The 16661-nt window shown below is 45.2% G+C and overlaps 1 protein-coding gene across 1 annotated transcript in view; it reads left to right on the forward strand.

The window, feature by feature from the left end:
- The window catches only part of ASXL1 (ASXL transcriptional regulator 1), a 112970-nt gene extending 97787 nt beyond the window's left edge, over positions 1-15183 (forward strand). Inside the window, exons 5-13 of the mRNA XM_007934547.1 lie at positions 6174-6294; positions 6372-6469; positions 7085-7178; positions 7651-7803; positions 9270-9433; positions 9523-9619; positions 10844-10949; positions 11266-11899; positions 12340-15183. Coding sequence (XP_007932738.1) covers positions 6174-6294; positions 6372-6469; positions 7085-7178; positions 7651-7803; positions 9270-9433; positions 9523-9619; positions 10844-10949; positions 11266-11899; positions 12340-15183 — 4311 coding nt within the window. The remainder of the gene's footprint in view (positions 1-6173; positions 6295-6371; positions 6470-7084; positions 7179-7650; positions 7804-9269; positions 9434-9522; positions 9620-10843; positions 10950-11265; positions 11900-12339) is intronic.
- Positions 15184-16661: the final 1478 nt, after the last annotated feature.

Here is a 16661-nt window from a genome sequence, read left to right on the forward strand (position 1 = left end):
TACTCAGCAGTTTCCCACTGTCTTCTTCCCCCTAGCCCCTGGCAACCACTGTCTACTGATTCAGTTACTAGACTGTCATAAAGAAGTAAGTCCTGTCAAGTCTTGTCCTTCAGGAGTGTCTGAGCTATATGTGGCCCTTTGTATTCCATACAGAGTCAAGTTCTATAAGAAATCCTGTTGAGATTTTTATTGGAATTGCATTGACTCTACAGGTCCATTTGGGAAGAACTGACATCTTTACGATATTGAATCTTCTAAATCCAGAACATCATTTAGCTTTCCATTTATTTAGGTTTTATTTATGTTTTCTTCATGAACGAACACAGTTAAAAATTAGGCAAAAGACTTGAACAGATCCTTTAAAAAGGAAGGTATGAGAATGGCCAATAAGCTATTTAAAAAATGCTCAACATCTTTAGTCATCAGGAAAATGAAAATTGAAACTACAGTGAGGTGCCACTGTTACTTCCATTGTAGCTGCAACAAAACTAATAACGCCAGATGTTGGTGAGGATGTGGAGCAAATGGAACTCTCATACAGTGCTGGTGGGAGTATAAATCTTTGGAAAATGTGTTTGGCAGTTTTTCTTCTAAAGTTAAACGTCCATCTGCCCTATGATCCAGCAGTTACACTTTTGGTACCCAAGAAAAGTGAAAACATGTCTGCAAGAAATCATATACAAGAGTGTTCATAGTAGTTTTATTCATTTTTATTGGAATTGTATTCATCGATACCCAAAACCTGGAAATAACCTAAATATCTGTCAACAGGAGAATAGGTAAATAAATGGTTATGTGTAAATACTACTATACAATAACAGATAATGAACTGATAAATGCAACAACATGAATTAATCTCATAAACATGCTGAGTGAAAGAAGCTAGACACAAAAGAGAGTACATTCGGTATGACTGTATTTATGTGAAGATCAGGAACAGACAAAACTAATTTAGGTGGTAGAAATCAGAACAGTGGTTGCCTCAGTAGGGTGGGATGGAGATTGACTAGAAAGGGGCACAGGGGAATTTTTTAGGATGATGGAAATACTCTGTATATTGATACATGCATCAACTGGTAAGCTTAAGACTTCTGCATTTCTGTGTAAATAATACCTCCTTAAAAACAGGAAAAGAATACAAAGGTTTACATTGAATAGTAAATAGCTTTCCAGCTTCTGACCACAGGGCCACATAAATCCATGGCATTCTCCTACATAAGCACAACACAGTCGTCCAAGCTGAGAAATTTCATGCAGCATCCAGTGTGCAGTTCACATTCAGATGTCCCAACAGTATCTTTTATAGCTTATTTAAAAAAATATATATATATTCTGGATTCACTGAAAGATTACCTATTTATTACAAACCCCCCCCCCTTTTTTTAAAGCTTCTTATTGGAAAATATCCTTGCAAAAAGTTAAAATATTGGATCCTAAGGCATATTTTTGACTGCTAACCAAAAGGCTGGCAGTTCAAACCCACCAGCCACTCCTCAGAAGGAAGTTTGGGCAATCTACTTCCGTAGTGATACTGCTTTGGAATCCCAAGGAAGGGGTCACTATGAATCGGGTCCGACTCTACGGCACATAACAACAACAACAAGAAGACATATTTTCTAGTATCTATAATTTTCAGTAGCCGATTTCTTTTTTGTCAAAATTACAGAGGTAATATATGGGGCGTTAATGATATTTAACCTTTAAAAATGCAGAATTAGGATTACAGATCTTGCTTTCATTTTCTCCCATTTACTTCTTACAGAAAACCTATGGCTTTAGAAACTTCAAGTAGTTGTTTGACTTGCAGACGAATGGGCAGTATTTCTCTTTATGCTTAATGAGATTTATAGATGGTACAAGGAGCTCTGGTGGTACATTAGTTAAAGCAGTTGGCTGCTAACCGGAAGGTTGGCAGTTCAAACACACCGGCTGCTCCATAGGAGAAAGATAAGGCAGTCTGGTGGTTCTGTAAAGATTTACAGTCTTAGAAACCCTATGGGGGCAATTCTGCTCTGTCACAGAGGGTTGCTGTGGGTCAGAATCAACCTGATGGCAGCAGGTTTGGTTTGGGGCTTGGGGTAGTTGGTATTAGGTTTACCTGTATACTTTAGGACCTAAAGGAGGGAAATTTTGCCTTAGTTTAGTGTAGCACTTGTTGTTGTTGTTAATGTGCCATCAAGTCGGACCCAACTCATAGCAACCCCTCCTTGGGCTTCCGAGGCAGTATCACTACGGAAGTACATTGCCCAAACTTCCTTCTGAGGAGTGGCTGGTGTGTTTGAACCACCAGCCTTCTGGTTAGCAGTCAAGTGCCTTAGGTATACTACGTTACCAGCACTTTGCACCCCAATTTTTCTTTTAAAATTTTATTTTGTTGTTCTTAAGACTATGCATAGCAGAACATACACCAGTTCAACAGTTTCTGCATGCATAATTCAGTGACATTGATTACATTCTTTGAGTTGTGTAACTTCTCAGCCTTCTTTTCTGCCTTGTTCCTTCCCCATTAACATCATTTCACTGCCCCCTAATGTTTAAATTTTGTTTTCTTGATTACAACCAAAAAACCCAGTTCATGTTAATTGTAGAAATCAAAGAGAAATTGCAGCACTCACAGCTCCAGCACCTAAAAGTGGCGATGTCTGACTCTTTAGAGAATAACTTTTGTCTTTTTTTCTATGCAAACATGTTCACACAATTTTCTTTTTTTAAACAGATGGTGGAATCATATTGTATGAAGTTAACTGTTTAGTAACTTGCTGTATCATCAGCATTTCCCCTAGCATTTAATATTCTATAACTTTATTTAAAATAGTTATGGTACTGTTCCTTTATGGAAATGGTGTAGTTATTATTTTTTGTTTTTAGAGTTTTAAAAAATTATAGAAATGCAGCACAGTAAAATAACAGAACACAAATGTACAGCTTAATGAACTGTAATCAAGTGAACGCCCTTGTCACCAAGATTGAGATACAGAACTTGGCCATCAGCTGGGAGTTCCTTTCGTACCCTTTCCCAATCACGATCCCGTTCTTCCCCTTATATCATTTTGTACCTGTGTTTGCATTCCTAACACTATAATTTAGTTTTGCCTATTGTAAAACTTTGTACAGGTGAAATCATTATATATACATTCTTTTTGGTCTAGCTTCTTTCATTCAGTATTTTGTTTTTAAGATTCATCAATATGTGTGTGTGTGAGTAGCTTTATTAGTTCATTCATTTTTATTACTGCTGTATAATAGTCCATGAATACACTTACTTATTAATTGATTCTGTTGATGGGCACGTGGGTTATTTATAGTTTGGCCTCTTAGGAATGATGGTGCCATGAACATTCTTGATATGCTTTCTGATATGTACACACATGTATTTCTCTAAAAAATCCAAACCTAGGAATGAAATTGCTGGGTCATAGGATGTTTGTATTTTCAAATGTACCAGATGGTGTGAAACTATATTCTCAAATGGTTGGATCTATTTGCAGTGTATCTGTTCCACTTCCTTGTTAACACTTGGTATTGTCAAACTTTAATTTTAGCTATTCCAGTGGATGTGGTGATACCTCATTATGCTTTTAATTTGCATTATTTTCTGTTTTTCTTATTGTTAAGTGAAGTTAAATAGCTTTTCGTATGTCTCTTGGCCCATTTGGATATCCTCTTTTGTGTAGTACAATTTTTCTTCCAGATTGCCTTTTTGTTATTGTTCTGTGTGGTTCAGATAAAAGTTCTTCGTTGGTTATATGAGTTGTAAATATATCTTCCTGACACTGTACAGGTAGCTTGCCTTTTTGATGAATGGAAAATCTTAATTTTAAGATAGTTCAGTTGATTAGTTTTTTTTTTTACTTTCTAAGAGTTAATGCTTTTTTTATGTCTTAGAAAGTATTGGATTGAAAGGTATATGCATTTTTTTAGATTTTTGCTAACAGTTTACTCTCCCATTGGCAGTGTATGAACTCTTGGTACTATTTTCATTCCTGTCACCAGTGAATGCATGATTTTTCCACCTTCTTGCCAGGACTGGTGTTTTTGGATCAGTTTTGCCAGTGTAAGGGATTTCATCTGTTCGTTAATACGTGTTTTTTCTTTGCTTGCCTGTGAGATTCAGGCAATCTTTCATCATTCCAAGAAGATGGCAGTCAATAAAGGTGATCACAAGATCAATACTAAAAATATTCCTTAAACTTTGATTCTGAGGGACATTTAAGGCCATTGGGGGAAAAGATAAGAACCTAAAAACTATTCTTTTTCTTTTAAAATTTAAGTCAGAGTGGTTTTAGTTTAAATTAATGAAAATAAACTAATGAAAACTTAATATAGTAGATCAGGGGAGCCTTAAAATTGATGAGTAAGATTTTTGTGATCCCCTTAAAATTTTTGGTACATTTTAAAAAGGCAGAATCATAATTTTACCTACTTTGCTTCACACACTTTTATTCTAGAAGGCACCCCTCTCCCCTTTACAACTTAGCTCTGCTCCTCCTCCTTCCAACCTCTAGTGTTCATCATTCATAAACCTTCCTTGTTGTGAGGTGTGAGGCAGTTCCTTGGAAATGAGTAGAGGTGAATTCTGAGACTAGACAGCAAGAGCTGGGCTTGGGCAGGTGGTGAGATTCAGGGTGGAGTTCTCCTTTAGAGCCTCATTGCTGGTGTACTACCTTAGCTTAGATTGTCAGCATTTGTCATGGGACTTTTGGGGGTAGTCTAACCTTTCTCCCTGCCTCCAGGCTTCCTGTGTTTGCTAGAATGAAATCCCTAAGACTAGGTTAGGGTTAATATCCTTCAGAGACTCCAAAACATTAAAAATCCTTTAGCATAGTGTCTTACTGTCTCCCCTCTTGCTCTGTCTCTCTAGCCTCCTAACTTATCTGGCTCCCCACGCCCTTACCAAAATTTGCAGTGCCCTGAACTTGGAATGTTCTTCCACATTTGCTCATTCCACTATGTAGAACCCTCTCTCGTCTCCCTACTGCCAACCTATCTGCCTAGTAACAAACTTATTTCAGAACTCCGTTCCAGCAATACAGCCCTCTGGAAGCTTTATCCCTCTGATACTTTCTATACCCCATGCTCTCTTTCTCCCAGCTCAGGGAGTTAGGTCCCCTTTTTTCTGAGCTGCTGCAGCTCTCTGTACATACTTCAACCACTGTGTTTAATACTGTAACCATTTTAATTTTCTCCCCTGCTTGATTATTAAGCTCCTTAATGGCAGGGCCCTGAATGCCTCTCATTACTCCTCCCTCTTCCCTGCCCCAGAACTAGCATAGCTTATAGGAAAACAAACAAACCCCAAAAAGGTTGCTGTTGTGTCAATTCTGATATATAGCAACCCTGTAGGGCTAGAAAGTAGAACTTCCCCATAGTGATTCCAAGGCTGTAAATCTTTTACAGAAGCAGATTGCTACGTTTTTCTCCCATAGAGTGGCTTGTGAATTTGAACTGCCAACCTTTTAGTTAGCAGCCAAGTGCTTAACCACTGCACCACCAGGGCTCCTTGTAGTTTATAGGTGACATCCCATATTTAGTGACTGATTGAAAACAGAATTGTGTTTTTCTTAATGATGTATGTGTGAAAAGAACTTGCTGAGAAAAAGGTCAGTTAGAAAGGGTATCAATATTTAGAATATCAGTGTTCTAAATCCCTCTTCTCCGAAAGCATACAACATTAGGAATGACCAGTGTGCTTATAAAGGAGCCCTGGTGGCTCATTAAGGAGCTCTGGTTGTGCTGTGGTTAAAACATTGGGGTGCTAACCAACAGGTCAGCAGTTTGAACCCATCAGCTGCCTTGGGAGAAAGATGAAGCAGTCTGCTTCCTTAAAGATTTACAGCCTTGGGAACCCTGTGGGGCAGTTCTACTATGTTGTATAGTGTCCCTGTGAGTTAGAATCAACTCCATAGCAGTGGGTGGTGGCGTTACAGTGATTAAGCAGTTGGCTGCTAACCATAAGGTCAGTGGTTTACCCCCCCCCCCCAGCCACTCTGCAGGAGGGAAAGACTTGGTAACCTTCTCCTGTAAAGATAACAACCTAGGAAACTCTTACGGTGTGATTCTGCTCTGATCTTTGGGGTCACTTGAGTTGGAATCGACTCGCCAGCTTACAACACAGTGTGCATATATAGGATTTATGGGATTTTGCTTACCTGAGTTGTTCCGTGCTGTCACAGAAGGATGCCCTGCAGTGGTCCCGCAGTCCCGCTGCGGTGGAGGGAGAGGAGCCAGAGGACACAGCAGACGTGGAGAGCTGTGGTTCTAATGAAGCTAGCACTGTGAGTGGTGAACATGATGGTAAGTACCCTTAACAAGGTGTAAGGGAAGAGCCACAAGCATTCCTAGGGACTAATCTTTAATTTCCTCTCTTCCAGTGTCTCTTGATGAAACATCTTCAAATGCATCCTGTTCTACAGAATCTCAGGGTCGGCCTCTTTCCAATCCCAGGGACAGCTACAGAGCTTCCTCGCAGGTGGGGAAGAGAGTTGGTGGCTGGGCTGGAAGGACGAATGAGGGCAGGTGTGAGACAGGAGTCTTCCTTCTGCAATTAACTGTGGATGTGTTTGAAGAATGGAGAAAATAAGTTTGGTCTCCACCTATTAGTACCATTTAAAAGAGGGCCATAGGAAAGGTGGATGGTAGATTTGAGAGCAGGATGGTTTATTTTTTCCATCCTACTATGGATAACTTTGTTAGTTCTTACAATCAAAACAGGGACATATAAGGGGGCCTGGGTAGTATAGCACAACGCAGAGTGATGAAGACATGAGCTTGACAGTCAGAGATACTGCAGTTTGAATTATGGCCCTGCTACTTACTGGCTTTGGGGCCTTGGTCAAATCACTTACCTGTAGAATGAAAGATAATACATTATTTTCAGAAGAAGAGATGTTGCATGTGAAGTTCTTGGCACAGTGGCCAGCACATAGCTCAGTAACAGTAGTCAGTGCTGCTGTTAGTATCACTTACTGGTCTGGTAGAATGCAAACTTTTTTTCACAAGAGACTGGGAGAGATGTATAAAGAAGGAGTGCTGTTGTGGCCCTGCAGATGGTTCAAGGCTCTTTCAATTCTCTCTTGGAATATAGGCAAACAAGCAAAAGAAAAAGACGGGGGTGATGCTGCCTCGAGTTGTCCTGACTCCTCTGAAGGTAAACGGGGCCCACGTGGAATCTGCATCAGGTATGTGTGTATCATAATTGTGGTGCTTCTTCCTCAGGTCCCTGTACCTGCCTCCCTGTATCAACCATTTCTGACCTAGGTAGTGTGATGCCGGTAGAGCTGTTTAGCCACAGAGTCAGGAGACCCACCCTCTGGAATCAGCACGCTGTGGTGGTGAGACCCATCTTAGCTGGGCTCTGCTGTGTGCCCCCCTCTTCACCTCACAGGGCAGTCATGAGGCTATGGTGAAGCAGGATACAAGTGCTTTGTGGACACTGTTGTGCTGTACCCATAAGGTAGTGGTTTGGCATTCTTCAGGTGATATTTTAAAGCCAGACCACGAAGTGGTGATTTCTGACAGCCCAAGACTGGGATATAGAAGCACCCAGTATTGCCGGCAGCATCTCAGGGAGAACTGGGAGAACTAAGCTTGTCTGAGAGCCATGGGTGTGGTGTTGTGATGTTTTTGACCTGTGGAATGCTGTGCCTTCAGGGTTCTCAGGCCGCCACGCTGATGGCGAGAGTGGCAGCCCGTCCAGCAGCAGCAGCGGCTCTCTGGCCCTGGGCAGCACTGCTATTCGTGGCCAGGCCGAGGTCTCCCGGGACCCTGCCCCACTCCTGAGAGGTTTCCGGAAGCCAGCCACAGGTGAGTGGCTTGGCACTCATTGTCTGTAAAGGGGCCCCTTCAGGCTTAGTGAGAAGATGATGTCTTCTACTCCATTCCTTTCTCATTTTACCATTAGTTCTTGGGTGGCCCTCTTTTCTTTTTTTTTTTTTTTCTTTTTTTTAAACCTTGTATTTTCCTTACTTTATGTACAGATGATCTTTGCTAGACTGTGACAGAACTCCCTGGGGTCAGAGGTGATGCCACATGCGTCCTTGTATGTCCCCCCTGTAAGGGCCTAGCCTGGTGCCTGGCTTGGTGCTGCTTAGTCAGTGTTTTGAGTGAGTGAAAATTGCTTGTGAGCTTCTCAGTGAAGAATTCCAACACCCCACCCCACCCTTTTTGGTAGAGTCCTGCTACATTTGTTCTCAGTATCTGTAGTTTTTGTCAGAATTATCCTGTTTTTCAACTTAGTATGCTGAAGCATATGTTGAATTTTAGAGATGCAAACGAATCTAGTAGTGGTACGAGGTATCCCTATCCACCCCTCAATAGGACTGTTGAAAGGCAGGTATGCTGTGTACTATTTAAGGATTTATTTCTTAGGCCATACTTTTTTCTTTTTTGTAAATGGGCCACATCAAACCATTAAAACTAGCCTTGGCTTCTGAAAGTTAGAATAAACCATTATCCAAGTGGGAACTAGGTTTGCTATCTTGCTACTTTTCCAACTCATCAGCAGTGCTCAGGGTAAGGTCTGTTGTTATGTGCTGTTGAGTCATCTCTGACCCATAGCAACCCCTCCTTGGGTTTCCCAGGCGGTATCACTGTGGAAGTAGATTGCCCAGCCTTCCTTCCAAGGAGTGGCTGGTGGGTTTGAACTGCCAACCCTCTGGTTAGCAGTCAAGTGCCTTAGGCACTACGCCACCAGAGCTCCCAGGATAAGGTCTAACAGGTCTCTGTTTTTCGGGTAAAAGTAACAATTGCTTAGGCTTCTGTGAAAGGTATTGACATTTTGGTTGGCTTTGAACAACCCTTAGTACATTTCTGCATATGGATCATACACCTCCAGCCCCTTCACAGAAGGCTTCTGCAGATTTTTTTGTAGTATATTAGGTAGATTTGCCTTTAGACCACTTCTGTCATTTCTTTAGTTGGGCTTTGTGGATCCTGTTCTCCAGCTTTGAAGGCAAGCTGAGACTCTGCGCCCCACCTGGTTTTTCATGGGAATAGTGTACTCTCTTAGGCTGTGACACAGCATGGTACAGCGTGTTGGAGAGGATACAAGCTTGGCTATGCTCTAGGTTTGATGGTAATGTCAGGAACCGAAAGAGTGATGGTGAAATACCAATTGGGCTGAACTGAAAGGTTGAGTAGATTGTGTGCAATAAACCTGGGCAACTTGGTGCTGCCACCAGAGTTTTCCTTTCTTTGAGAGAGGCATTTGCTTTTTTGCTTTAAGAAGATAAAAATCTATACCTTGCTTCTTCCTGCTTCAAAACTCACAGGTCAGATGAAACGCAACAGGGGAGAGGAGATAGATTTTGAGACACCTGGGTCCATTCTTGTCAACACCAACCTCCGAGCCCTGATCAACTCTCGAACCTTCCATGCCCTGCCATCTCACTTCCAGCAGCAGCTCCTCTTCCTCCTGCCTGAAGTCGACAGACAGGTGAGGCTGGGCAGCCTCTTCTTTGTCTCTGAGTGGGCTTCTGTTCTCTTAAGTTTCTTTTTTCCTTTTTTTGGCCTTGATCCTTGTAGGTGGGGACAGATGGCCTATTGCGTCTCAGTAGCAGTGCACTGAATAATGAGTTTTTCACCCATGCGGCTCAGAGCTGGCGGGAACGCCTGGCTGACGGTAGGTAGACTTCATCCTCTCAAATGGCTTGAGATGTGCCTGCCATGTGTTTTTGTTACTTTCCTCCTGCTATTTAAAACCCAAGCACTCCATTTTCATCAACCTTTTTCTTGTCTCTCAAGGGATGTTTAGTGTAAAGCTGGTTCTCCTTACAATACTGATAAATGTGGTAGGTGTTTAGGTGCCGCACAGCTCTAAAGTGGCCACGGGGTATTGTATTAGCAACTGTTCCTCTAAATGTGGTCCCTCCATGTTTGTGGACTTGTAGTGGATTGTGTGTCTATATATCCATCTTGTGTCTCTTCTTCGTCAAGAGTACTGTAACCATGTCTGCATAGTGGAAGACAGTACACTGGGGCAGTGATGTACTGTGCTGCACTGTGTGCTCTCCTTTTTAAGCATTGCCACTTTGTGTGATTAGCATCTCTTAATTTAATTTTGTGGGCAAACACCATGGGAGTGGGTCTGAGGAGGCCCCCAAGACCACCCCCAGGTTTGATGATTTGCCAGGAGGACTCAAAGGACTTCAGTGTCTGGTCGTCTTCACAGCTGTGATATACAGTAAAAAGGAGGGTACAAAGCAAAAATCAGCAAAGGGAAAGGTGCATGGGGCAAACCCTGGAGGGGACCTGCTCCATCAGTGGAGTCACACAGGGCATGCTTAATCCCCCCAGCAACGAGTTGTGAGAACACATGGGAAGCGTTACTGTCTAGGGAAGTTTGTTAGAGTTTTTCATTGGGGGCTGATCACATAGGCAGCGTGCCTCAGAAGTAAAGCCAGGTGTTCAGCATGAACAGTATTGATTGCACAAACAGTTTAGGCAGCACAAGCCACTCTTAACAGTTATGGGTGGAAGAGAACCCTCCTGAAATCCATGTTCCCAGGTGCCAGCCAAGGACCAACCTTGTAAGCAGGTCTTCTTTATAAGGACAGGCCATTAGTCCTGCTGAGCTAATAACTCTTTTCTGCATAGGAGTAAGTAATGGTTGGTTGTTTCTTTTTGAAGAAAAACTTTGTTTACTATTACATGATCGGTGGATTATTCTAGGGAAGAGTAACTCTCTCTTGTAGTAGACATGTTAGCCCTGTCCTGCATACGATAGTTCCAAAGTCACATATACTTTGAAAACTCCTGATGTGGTCAAACTAGAAAATGTGGCTGTCACTAAGGTGGCTATTAATACCCTGAGTGCACTCACTGGAAGAGGTTTATTTCTCTCTAGGGGAATTCACTCATGAGATGCAAGTCAGGATACGACAGGAAATGGAGAAGGAGAAGAAGGTGGAGCAATGGAAAGAAAAGTTCTTTGAAGACTACTATGGACAGAAGTAAGGCACTTGGTCTGAGTTGTGGTCTGGGCTCTTTGGGGGCATTAGAAAAGTTAAAGTAACTTAACAGGGGACTTAAAAGTAGTGTCTACTTAAGTGCTGGACAGTAATGGGAGATTTCAGTCACTCGGGTCATTTCGGTTAATCCCATTCATAGTGATGCGCATGTACATTTTCCTATGGTGTCATTCACCATGGAGATTGTGTGTTTACTGTGTTCTTAGAGACCTATATATCTGAGTACATATTATTCATAGAAATAAAACGGTCACGTCTTCTCTGGCCTGTAACTGATGGTGTGGGTGTTCGGTTTCAGATTGGGTCTGACCAAAGAAGAGTCGTTGCAGCAGAACTTGGGCCAGGAGGAGGCTGAAATCAAGAGTGGCTTACGTGTCTCAGGAGAATCAGTAAGGCCGCAGCGCAGTCTGGCCACCCGGCAGCGTGATGGGCATTTCAAGAAACGCTCTCGGCCAGAGCTCCGAACCAGAGCCAGAAGGAATCTATACAAAAAACAGGAGCCAGAGCCAGCAGGGGTTGCTAAGGACGTGGTATCTGTGGCACCAGACATCCCCCTCTACAAGGATGGAGAGGCTAAGGCTGACTCGGCAGGGGTGAGCAGTCCCCACCTGCCAGGCATGTCCTCTCCAGCATCCGGCCCAGAGGGTCCCGAATTCCCAGCTGAACCTGTGGCTTCCCGGATCCAGACTGAGCCAGACGACTTGGCATGTGCCTCTGCAGCTCCAGACAGGATTCCCAGCTTGCCTCAGGAGACTGTGGATCAGGAGCCCAAGGACCAGAAGAGGAAATCCTTTGAGCAGGCAGCCTCTGCGTCCTTTCCCGAAAAGAAGCCCCGGCTTGAAGATCGTCAGTCCTTTCGTAACACAATTGAAAGTGTTCACACCGAAAAGCCACAGCCCACTAAAGAGGAGCCCAAAGTCCCGCCCATCCGGGTAGGTGGCTACCCTGGAGCCACGTTCTCTTTGAAGGTTAATGGGGTTCCTCAAGCCCCTTTGTAGATAGACCCTTGTGTTAATTGTATGGGAGCAGATAGTTTTTTGTCAGAAGTTTTCTTGAAATTCTCTCTAGAGGTCAGAATCATTTGGGATTTTTAATTTTTTATTAGGTAGTGTTAGAGTCTGCTCACATAGTCCCACCAAAACTTAGAACGTAAATTTAAAAGTGTCACATGTAACAGCCCCTGAGCAGAATCCTTTTAGAAGGGTGTGGTGTTATGGACAGTCATTTTACCATGATTTCATTTTTTAGGAAAGTTACTTGGCTCCTTAGGCCATGATCCTTAAGTTACTTACATCCTGATTTTGCTTTATAATTGTTTCCCAAGTGAGATCATCCGGTCAGTTAAAACTGCCTTCCATTTCTTTTCTTGCAGATTCAACTTTCACGCATCAAACCACCCTGGGTGGTTAAAGGTCAGCCCACTTACCAGATATGCCCCCGGATCGTCCCCATCACGGAACCCTCCAACCGGGGCCGAACTGGCACCAGGACCCTCGCAGACATTAAAGCCCGTGCTCTGCAGGCCCGAGCCCAGCGAGAGGCGGCCACCATTGCCATCGGAGGGGGGGGTGGCCCGGGTGGAGGTGGCAGCAGGGCCACCGATGAGGGAGGCGGCAGAGGCAGCAGCAGTGGTGATGGTGGTGAGGCCGGTGGCCACCCTGAGCCCGGGGGAGCCCCGAGCACCCCTGGAGAGCGTGCGTCAGATCTACAGCGAACACAACTACTCCCGCCTTGTCCTCTAAATGAGGAACATGCCCAGGTTGAGACTGCCAAGAGAGAGGACCTGGGTTCTATCAGAAAGGAGGACAGCTGCCCCCAACAGCGGGCTCCAGGTGTCCTCACAAGTGACATGGAAGATACCTCCCAACTCCCCATTGTTCCCACCAGGGACCAGCCATGCCAGACCTTGCCCCCACTGTCCGCCAGAACCCCAGTATCTGAGAGATTGATTGAGCAGCCAAAGTTGCATCTAGATGTTAGAACTGAATGTGGGTCTGGTACCACTTCCTGGGAAAGGGATAATGAGGAGCTAGGACCCACTCTTTCCTCAGAACATAATCCTGTACAGTCTCTAGTGGGGGATGTTGTGTTGCAGGGAAGCACTGGCCAGGTTCTAGATGATAATCCCACTCTGAAGGATCCTATAAATGTGACCCGTAGTTCTTCCCCTGGATCGTCATTGGCTGACTGCCTGCAGGACAGACCATTTGATGATGAATTAGAACTTGGTAAGTCGTGTCCACCCATGAGGAAAAATGACACTAGACAAGAAGACTTGAAAGCTGAGCCTCTCGTTTCTGACAGTGTAGCTCCTTGGATGCCCAGCCTCGCAAGCGACAAGGGAGCAAAACAGCCTGGCCCCAGCTCTAGTGAGCTCCAGGTTGGAGAAGAGTGGGAGACACCTTCATTCATTGGCTTGACCCCTGAGGAGGGTCTAGATCCTCCTGACAACCTTCCTGTACTCTGGGCGGTACCATCTCAAGGCATGGGCAGCACTGATGGCATCTATAAACAGGTCCATGTTGAAAATCTTAAAATCAATGGTGACTCTGAGGCACTGAGTATTCACAGTGAATCCACAGATACAGCCTCTGACTTTGACGGCAGCTTCACTGAGGAGAGCAGTGAGGCAGACCCTGGGGAGGCCTCAGTGAAGAAGGGATCCTCACTTGTGGACAAGGATGAGAAACACGGTTGGTACCAATCCAAGTCACTCTCAAAAATGAATGGTGATCCAGGTCTGGTTACAAGGACAGATGGGATAGTTGCTCCTCAGAGCTGGGTGTCTCGTGTATGTGCAGGCCCCCAAAAGATCCCGGACTCTCTGCTGCTGGCCAGTACCGAGTACCAGCCGGGGCCAGTGTGCGTGGACAGGTCTAGGTCCTCAGTGGAGGCCACAGACCCGCTTGTGATGCAGTTGCTGCAGGGTAATTTGCCCCTAGAGAAGGTTCTTCCTCCAGCCCATGGTGGCAGCAAACCAGAATCCCTTCAACTACCACTTAAAAAAGAGCTGAGCCATGGGGGCTCCTTGGCGGTGGGAGGCTTGTCTGGTCCTGGGGAAGACAGTTGTACAGTTGGTAAAAGCAGCTCCAGTTCCTTGAGGGCTTTGAAGGACCCTCTTCTGCATGAAATCCATGAAGTAAACACTGGTCTTACTGGGCTAGAGACTACCCATGCTCCAGGAGCGTCCCAAAAGATCTCTAAAACAGTCCCAAGTTTAGACTCCCTACATCCAGTGACAAGTCCAGTGGCTTCCTCTGGGAAACTGGAAGAAATGGATTCTAAAGAGCCATTCTCTTCCTTTAGTTTTGAAGATCAGAAGGAAACCCAGGACCTGTCCCAGTGCAGTAACTCCAGTGCTGCTTCAGGCAGAAGTCCAGGGACACTCACTACCTCGAGAGCCCCGAGCTTCTCAACTCCAGATGCCGTCCTCTTTGGTTCAGACCAAGCAGGTCGATCCCTGGGGGATCAGAACAGTGTGGGAGGCCAAGGGAAGAAGCTGTTTGGCTCTAGGATTGTGGTTGCAACCCCTCAGTGCCCCAGGCCTGTGGATCCAGCACCATCACCTGCTGATGCCCCTTCTGTTCCCAGTAGGAAGTTGGGGCCAAGCAAAAGCTCTGTGTCTGGTGGGGTGCAGACTGCAAGGGAAGATTGGGCTCCGAAGCCACCTCCTGCCTCCACTGGCAGCATCAAGACAGAGAAGACTTTTGCAGGGGGTCCACTCAAGATGAATGCGGAGAACAGGAGAGCTGTTGGGCGTAGTCCTCTGGAGCTGATGGATCATTTGCAAGGGATGCCCTTTGTCATGGACCTGCCCTTCTGGAAGTTACCCCGAGAGCCTGGGAAAGGGCTCAGCCAGCCTCTGGAGCCTTCTTCCATCCCCTCCCAACTCAACATCAAGCAGGCATTTTATGGGAAGCTTTCTAAACTCCAACTGAGTTCCACCAGCTTTAATTATTCTTCTAGCTCTCCCACCTTTCCCAAAGGCCTTGCTGGAAGTGTGGTGCAGCTGAGTCACAAAGCAAACTTTGGTGCGAGCCACAGTACATCACTCTCCCTGCAGATGTTCACCGACAGCAGCACAGTGGAAAGCATCTCGCTCCAGTGTGCGTGCAGCCTGAAAGCCATGATCATGTGCCAAGGCTGTGGTGCATTCTGTCATGATGACTGTATTGGACCCTCAAAGCTCTGTGTATTGTGCCTTGTGGTGAGATAATAAATTATGGCCATGGGGAGAAGTTGTATATTTAGTGTGTGTATTTTGATAATGATTGATCTTAAATCTGTATACAGAATATCATTGATATAATGGTCTCTGTCTCTCTAGGCAAGATAATCCTTGCCTCCCTCTAAAATTTACAGTGCTAAAGCCCCCCCAGTCACTTACTGACCCTGTAGGGTGTCCCATTGGGCTGCCCAAGGCCAGCTTCCAAGCTCTTACACAGACATCTGAGCTTGGTGTTGTACAGGGAGCCTGCCTGACACCCAGAGGGACTTGAAACAGAAGCAAGAAGGTTGTGTCGTCCCCCAGGGGACCTAACCTACCAGAACTGAATAGAAATGTCAGTCTTCCACTGCCCACTTCCTACCATTGTTTCTTCTGCTACTTCGTTTGGGAAAGTGGCCAGCACAGGGTTAAAGTAACTCCCCGCATTGCCCACCAGGGGGCTGGAGCAGCCACCGACCTCAGGGTCACAGTTCAGTCCTTTACCCATTGTCGCTGCGGGTTTGAGCTTTGGCTCCACTGCTGAAGCAGATGTGGTACCTCAGTGTGATCCACTGGCCCCCGAGGTCTTGTGGAACCTTGACTAGACCTGCTTGGACAGTGGGGCTGGGGAACGGTGGTGTCCTTCCTGGGACCGTGCTATCTGTAGCCCTTGAAGTCAGGTGCCCAGAAATTTGGCAGGGAAATTCCTCCACTTGACACTGTCAGCCTGTTGCTTTGGACTCAATGGGAGTGGGCATCACACACCTGTGTACGTGAAAGTCATTTTACATTTCAAAGCAGTGTGTGTTTCTTATTTTTATATTTTTAACTCTTTATTCCTGGATGTATAAAGTGAACTTTTTGGCTTCTGTAAGTATGCTCTATGCACCTCTAATGTTTTATCATGTATTTATATGTTGTACACAGTACTGGCCAATTCTGTAAATGGATGTATTGTACAGAGAACACAAACGTCTCTTCCTTATTTTACGTCGTCAGCATCATTGCATTAAAGTGGTGTCATTTACTTATCCACACCTGTTGTCATAGCCACTGAGTGCTGTGCTGCACATCGGGAGGGTGGCATGATTGACTTGTGATTTGCCGGGCTGGCCTGGCTCTCCACACCAGGTCACTGGGTGGACCTGCCAGTTTACAGAGCCAGGGTCAGCTGCCTGTACTTGTCCACTGAGCAAGTGCATGTTGGTCTTCACATCTCTTCTCTTCTCTTCAACCGTTAATGATGGCTCACCGCCATGTGCGACAAACCACCACCACCACCAGTATTAAGTGCTTCTGGAGTCATGGGTGAGTTCCCTGGGCCGCCCCCGGGCAGGCCTTCCAGACCAGCTCTGGGGCCGCCACCTGGCAGCAGTGCCCAAGCGTCTCCAGGAGGAGCCACAGGGCTCATGTTGGTTGATGCCTGGCAGCAGGTTTTGGGGGAGACAAAGCAAGGCTTGCCTCTCCTCCCCCCACCTTTTCTCTCC

This window comes from Orycteropus afer, unplaced genomic scaffold (assembly GCF_000298275.1).
Source record: "Orycteropus afer afer isolate SDZICR_OR568_19922 unplaced genomic scaffold, OryAfe1.0 scaffold00020, whole genome shotgun sequence".
In the NCBI taxonomy this organism is placed as follows: domain Eukaryota; kingdom Metazoa; phylum Chordata; class Mammalia; order Tubulidentata; family Orycteropodidae; genus Orycteropus; species Orycteropus afer.